Genomic DNA, 7,025 nt, shown 5'->3' with positions numbered 1-7,025 from the left:
CAAAAAAAGGATCCCAAAACCCTCAGAGAAGTAGAAAGCTAGTCCTGACTCCTGAGTACCTAGAAGAGGTGATAAAATCTTACATACTTAGGATACAGCATGTGACAAGAAGAGGCAATAAATTTCTAATAAAAATAAACAGTGTTTTGTACACAGGAAGGAACATGAGCAGCACGATTCGTGAGAGATATAAATCAACCAATGCATAGCGCACTAGTTGACCGACAACACTGCAAAAAATATGCAGCACAAGTATACTATAAAGCTGGTTGTCACCTTGTCATCAGAACCACTCTCTCTATCCACAAGCAAAAGGCAAAAGAATATGATGCTCATCACGTCCTCATCATCTATTCATCTTAGTTAATTAATTGTACTCGCTCCAACCGCGTCTTGGCTAGAGTGACGACACAAGCAAGGCCACGGCCGCCGCCGCCAGCGCGGCCCGGAGCGCCGCCGCCGCCGCCGTCCTGTCCGCGGCGGCGTCGCTCTCGCCGGTCGCCAGGCTTGCCAGCCATGTGTCCGCCGCAACCTGCGCGCCGGCGACCACGTCGCCCGGCCTCGGCAACGGGTCGTTGCTTGACTTGAGGCTGCAAAAGAGAAGCGTCAGGCCGTCAGCACAGGTCTGATCAGAATGTACGTAGTTGGGATTTTGATGGTAGTTGCATGATCACACGTGCAGTTTTCTTTTCTTTTTTTCCAGCTGGGCTTGGGCTGCTTTCAACGCGACATGCACTATCCCGGGCGGTGACTGGCAGGTGACCATGCGTACGTGGTGGGGATGGAACAAAGGCGATGCTTTTCTCTGATCGCTGCTTCTTTTTTGTCACGCGCAAAAGAGAATGCGTTTTCTGATGAAGTGGTGTGCGAGATGAGATGCTCGACCGATCGATCATGTCATGTGCATTCTCCGGCGATCGTACCTGCTGCTGGAGGTGCCGGCGCGGGGGCAGAAGGTGACGGAGTAGGCGGCGGACCCGGCGCAGGTGAAGGTGGAGGTGGCGTCGTCGTAGGCGTAGCTGTAGGCGCGCGGGCAGGCCGCCTTGAAGGCCTGCGAGTAGGCGGACGGGCGGCAGGTGTCCGGCCCGCCGAACGCGCCGCTGCAGCAGTACTCCGGCCGGTCGAACGCCTCGCACGCGCTCCGGCACCCCTCCGCGGCCCGGAGCTCCGGCGGGCACCGCTCGTTGAGGTCCACGAGGCACCCCGTGGCCGGGCACCCCGCCGCGGACGGCTCCACGACGACCGGCACGTTGTACCCGTCCACCAGGCTCACGTCGTAGTAGTCCTCCTTGCCGCCGCCGCCGAGGGTGAACTCCACGAGCGTGGCGGGGGGCGTCGCGCCGGAGCCGTGGCACTCCGCCTCGCCGCTGCCGCAGTCGCCCGTCGCGCACTTGCCGCCCGAGGTGCCGTCGAAGGCGCACCCCGTGCGCGCCCAGAACCGTCCCGACCACCCCGCCGGCGCCGCCAGCGACCGCGCCTCCCCGGGGCCCAGCGCGAACCCCGTCGTCTCCAGCGGCGCCCTTCCCGAGTTGGCCAGCACCCCCGGCCACACCGTGCCGCCGCAGCGGTTCGTGAAGGTGAACGTCACGCCGGCCGCCACCACCAGCCCTGCACGCACGCACCATCGATCCATCAATAAGCATAGCTTCCACTCACAAAAGACATACGCACACACCCACAACAACAAAATGTAATTCGCCATTGCCGGTCACACGAATGATACCTTGAAGGAACGACGCGATGACGAACAGGAGGAGACCGGCGATCGAGGAAGACGAAGACGGAGAGACGAAAGAAGCCATCGCATGCACGTACACGCCGGCCGGTTTATCTGACCGGAACCGAATGCAGAGGCGATCAATTATGGCAAGGCCGACGCCCGAAATGGCCTGTGGAACGGCGGTTTGGCTTAGCTATATACGGCAAGTAGGGTGGTTAGGGGGAGGAGTCCACGACCACACTCTGTCTGAGCAAAGCAGAGTGGGATCTACTAGGGCTAGGCTTTGGTCTTGGCAGCTTGTGCAGCTGTGCAGTACGTGCAGGAGGATCACTCTCGCTCTCTCGCACATGCCGTTTTATACTAGCTTGCGGTGACGTCAGCGGCCTTTTTCATTTCATCGTGGTTGGTTCTTCTTTTTCCTTGGTCGCAAAGGCAAGCGCCAAGCGATGATACGGATAATGTTGAGGGTATTGCTACTTTCACCCTCTTCTTCTTTTTTATTACTCATTTCATTGCTTTTAGGAAGAAGATAAATTCTTCTTCGCTTTTTTTTACTTATATATACTGCCGTTGCATTTAGGGAGGAAGATAAAGTTCGTCAAAAGATGGCTCCATGGTCTTTTCGCTTGCGGTTTTACTGATCATGATCGAGGTAACTGAGATTTTCTTAGGTCTAAGTCAGATTCCGAGATGTGCATATTATGAAAAGTGCACTATTCACTAAATTGAAATCGACTTTCCTTTGGTTCTCAAAAAAAAAAATCGACCTTCCTGTGGAGCTGACTTGGATATCAACGGACCCTTTTTGCTGTAGAGTTGCACCTCGCTCAATTTAGAGGTCAGGGGCATTCCCTCCTTCTCATTATTGTTTGTGTATATGTGTCTTCAACACCAAGAGCATATAGCTTTTCTTGAAATTTAGGTCAAGAAAAATAATAATCTAAGTTCATGTCCCCGATGTAGTCGTTGTTTCTCGTGTATCAAAACAACGAATGATCTATAGATCTAAGAGTCGTGCATTTCAGCATGAGCGGCGAGAGGAGACGTAGAGTAGGAATATGGGAGAGTGGTGAGAGAAAGGAGGGATGAGAGTTAGGGTGGCTGCATGGCCATTTGGATAATTTAGCAATGGCGGAAAAGCCTAGTATGGGCATCTGCATCCCAACTAGACTTCACCACCAGCGGCAACGGTTTCGGGCCTAGAAAGGCAGAGTGGGATCTACTAGGGTTAGTCAGGATAGGCGTTGAGATAGTCTTGATAGCTTGTGCAGTACGTGTAGGCTCACACTTGCTCTCGCGCACACATGCTGTTTTATACTAGCTCACGGTGACATCAGCAACAGCCTTTCATCTTGGTTGGTTCATCTTTTCCTTGCCCATGCAAGCGAGCTATGATACGGATAATTTTGGGGGCGTTGACACTTTCACCTTCTTCCCTTTTTATTACTTATTACATTGCTTTTTGGAAGAAGATAAATTTATCTTCGCATTTTTTACTTGTATACTGCCATTGCTTTCAGGAAGAAGATAAAGTTCGTCAAAAGAGATAGAGACATGATACATGGGGAAATTGACATGCTATGTGCGAAAGGGGGCAGCAAAGCATGGTAGAAAAGACGACTCCACGGTGGATCTTTTTGCTAACGGTTTTATTGATCGTGAGTTTACCGAGATTTCCTTACGTCTAAGTCAGGCTCCGAGATGTGCATATTATGAAAAGTGCACTATTCACTATATTGTAATCGACTTGGGTATCGATGGACCCTTTTTGCTTGTCATGTTTTCGTGTCGGTAGAGTTGTGTGCCTCACTCGATGTAGAGGTCAGGGGCATTCCCTCCTTTTTATTGTTTTATATGTGTCGTTGTACACGACAAAGGCTATCCCTGAGCGTATAGTTTTCATTGAAATGTAGCTTGAAGGAAAATAACCAAGTTCATGTGCCCTAGGTGGCTGTTGTTTCCCGTGTATCAGAATAGCGAATAATCTATCGATCAAAGAGTTGTGAGTTTGAGGATGAGCAGCGACAGGGAGATTTAAAGTAGGAAGATGGGACCATTAGGAGAGAAATGAGGAAGGAGGAGAGTAGGGGGTGGTTAGCATGGCCATTCGGGTAGTGCAAAACCTAATATGGACTTCTACATCCCAACTAGGCTTCATTGCCAGCGGCGACAACTTGAAATATGGTTGTGGCACCAAGGAGCACTAGAATGTAGGCGAGGGGGGTGGGGGCGAAGACCGTGTGTACTCTTTTCGCGGTGGGACTAGCTAGTCATGCCCTAAAGCAATTCTAAAAAACTATCTTGTAAAAACAACATTTTTTTGCCAAGTCTAATAAACTTAATCTTCTTGCATCGTCACCTGATTTTGAACTTGGTTTGTTCTTGTATATATCGGGAAAAGTGCAAGTTTGTTGCCATGTATGTACAATCTCTGCATTATCATTGCAATTCTATTCAAGTTGTGATAAATCATGTATGTTCATTTTATAGCCTTGTTTCTTTTGGGGTATCACAATACAAGAGTTCTACTATTTTTCATATATAGTGCAGAGTTCCATTTCTTTCTTTTTACGTTTTCTCTCTTGTTCTTCTTGCTTTGTGCGTTCACATTTGAGGTTCAAAGACCAAGCCAACACACAAGACCTAGTACAAAATAACAATTCTTCACAAGATATCAGTGCACTGATTGTCGACGTGCAAAGCACCAAAACTGAAAATCCAGTTAACGTTTTTTTGAGCTGAAAATTCAGTTAATCTCCGATGAATTCAGACGGAGAACAGATCGACGAGTACCGGCCGGCCGGTCCGGCGATGGATGGATCCTTCGGGCGGAAGCAAATATGAAATGAGAGGCAGGAAACGACGTATCCACGAGCCGAGCGCACCGTCGGCGAACGAGCGAGCGCGCGCGGGGGCAGACCGATCGATGCATGCATGCCGTGTAAAGCGCATCGATCGGATAAGAAAGAGATCCTTTCCATTCCATCGCCTGGCAGGGCGCTTTTGAAGCCTTTTCCGTCGTCGTCGTCGTCTTCTCGGCCATGCCACAGGGTGAGAGAAAGAGAAAGGCGGTCCGCGACCGCGCGCTCGTCACCCTCCACCCTTCTCGCGCCGCATTGGCATGCAGTGCAGTGGCCAGCGGCAAAGGTGATGGACTCCCCCCCTGCATGGCATTATTTTGGCCTCCTTGCTAGTAGCAACCAACTATCTAGCGATCGATGGATCCTCTTTTGGCATAGTTCCATGTCCCCTCGGACCATGATCTCTACTGTCAAGTGTCAACATACACCTTTGCTTGTCGAGGAGGAGAAACTAATGGCAAATTTGACGGTAGGAGCTCCTTCGAATTGACCCAGAGATGCCATTTTAGCCTCTTGAGTACACTAACACCTTTGACCTTTGCTTGTCGAGGAGGAGTACTTATTACTAGCGTCAAATCGACGGTGCGGATCGCTCTCGCAGGTGCACGCACGGGCCAGCTAGGCGACGGGCGAGGGGTCACGTCAATGCCACGTCGAGCCGACGGCGAGGCAGGCCAAGTTGCGCGGTCAAAAGAAAGCCAAGTTGCACCTCTAAAGAAGGCAATGGGGGCACACATGAATATGCACGGACGGACCAGGCAAAAAGATGGCAAGATACGGGGAGCCGCCAATCCGCCATGCATGCATGGGGCGGGGACGCAAAGCGATCCGATGCGCCTGCCATGCCGGCGCACTGGTCGGCAGCCGCTTTGCTTTGCCTTGCCTTTGCGTCGCGCCCTTGACCCGCCACCGGCCGCGTTGGCCGAGACCGGCCGTTGGTTCCGGCTCCGGCTGGGCCGGGTGACTGGCTGCCGTGCCGGTGGGGTCGGCGATGCCAGGATATCATATCACCATGATTTAATTTTCGTTATCTGCCCCTCTTCTTTTTGCTTTGCTACTGGCCTGGTAGAGTGGAGTGGAGTGGAGTGGATGCTAGTAATCCCAACGGACCCCTCGGGTACGTAGACCTACCTGAGTGTCTGAGAGCTGCCTCCTTTTATCTCCTGCTTTTGCTCATCTGGGATTCGATCGATCGTCAATGGAGCACTTCTTTTACTATTTATAGCTTTCTCGACTAGTGCTGCTTGGTTGATCATAGCATTCCCAGGATTTCAGTACCTAGGCGCCATTGCTTGGTTGCTCATACTAGGAATTTTCCCCGTTCCAGAGACCCACAAACTTGCCTATTACCCATACCATACCCACCGGCCACCGCGGGGTTTTGTTCCCCGGGGTAATACCCGCATGTCAAAAAATACCCACAATTTATAGCACCAACCATGAACAACAGGAATCCACATATATAATTACCAAATCAACAACGCGTCATCAAAAAATCATAACATTCTACTGACACGCGCCTAAGAACACAACTATGCTCTAATAGCCAATAGTTCAGTAACATAATGGAAGAACACACATTCACAATTAGTGCACCACAAAATAACATCACATACTAAGCAACAAGAGACGAATATGAGGTCCCCAGAAATCAGGATCGACGACTCCGGTCTCAACCTCACGCCTCTCCTCCGTACGTTGGCCATGGTCACAGCGCCGACCTCTACCTCACCAGATCCTCTCTTCCCCTCGCCATCCCAATCGCCGATCAGTAGTGGCGGCTGTGCGTGCGAGGCGATGCGTTGCGACCCTGCTGCCGCAAGCGAGGCGAGCGGCGCGGGCCCGGTTCTAACGATGGTGCTAGCACAACAACAACGGCTACACGCAAAGTGCTGCCTCATTGCCGTCTTGCTTGCCCAGGAGATGGCGGCTGGTCGTGTCACTCAACCCATGCTAGATGGACTTCGATGGTCCCATGTCCTCGGGGCACGTCTCTCGTGGGTGTGGCATGTGGATGGCACGGTTGCACAGCGACGGCTGGCGGCCTGATGTGGTGGTATGAGTTATTTGGGTGTCCTCCCCGAGGTTACATGCGATGCAGCGGCGGTGTTGGCCATCGCGAACTCAACCCATGCCCAATGGAGCTCGATGGCCCCATGTTCTCGGGGCACGTCTATCGTGGGTGCGTCATGTGGAAGGCACATCTGCACGACGATGGTTGGCGGCCTGATGTGGTGGTATGAGTTGTTTGGGTGTCCTCCCCGAGGTTACGTGCAATGCAGCGGTGGTGTTGGTTGTCGCAACAACCTTCAAGGTCTTCTAATCCACCATGGACACGCGTGTCTACTACAAACTGCATGCCGGTTGGCGGAGGATGCGGCTACGGTGGCACGGTGGCCGTGAGCGGAACATCAGTCTGCATGGGAGGATGCATCGGTAGTGGC

At 52.0% G+C, this 7,025-nt stretch overlaps 1 protein-coding gene across 1 annotated transcript; it reads right to left on the bottom strand.

Annotated features, from left to right (window-relative positions):
• On the bottom strand, window positions 1–2,030 carry LOC119302664 (thaumatin-like protein 1). Its single transcript, XM_037579709.1, has 3 exons — window positions 1,724–2,030; window positions 924–1,608; window positions 1–590 (listed from the first exon to the last, which is right to left on the bottom strand). The coding sequence occupies exons 1-3, from the start codon at window positions 1,800–1,802 to the stop codon at window positions 398–400; spliced, it is 957 nt and encodes a 318-aa protein (XP_037435606.1). The 5' UTR covers window positions 1,803–2,030; the 3' UTR covers window positions 1–397.
• Between the last annotated feature and the right edge of the window lie 4,995 nt (window positions 2,031–7,025).

The sequence above is a fragment of the Triticum dicoccoides genome, chromosome 5A (assembly GCF_002162155.2).
Source record: "Triticum dicoccoides isolate Atlit2015 ecotype Zavitan chromosome 5A, WEW_v2.0, whole genome shotgun sequence".
Lineage (NCBI taxonomy): Eukaryota > Viridiplantae > Streptophyta > Magnoliopsida > Poales > Poaceae > Triticum > Triticum dicoccoides.
Note: the sequence above shows the minus strand (reverse complement) of the source record. Positions and strands in the feature narration are given on the sequence as shown.

Bases quoted from the DNA above. Each gene is read 5' to 3' on its own strand.
- LOC119302664 (XM_037579709.1), bottom strand. From the start codon at position 1,802: ATGGCTTCTTTCGTCTCTCCGTCTTCGTCTTCCTCGATCGCCGGTCTC. The intron at 1,609-1,723 runs GTATCATTCGTG...GCGTGCGTGCAG, and splicing joins CATCGCGTCGTTCCTTCAAG to GGCTGGTGGTGGCGGCCGGC. The intron at 591-923 runs GTACGATCGCCG...TCTCTTTTGCAG, and splicing joins GCCGGCACCTCCAGCAGCAG to CCTCAAGTCAAGCAACGACC.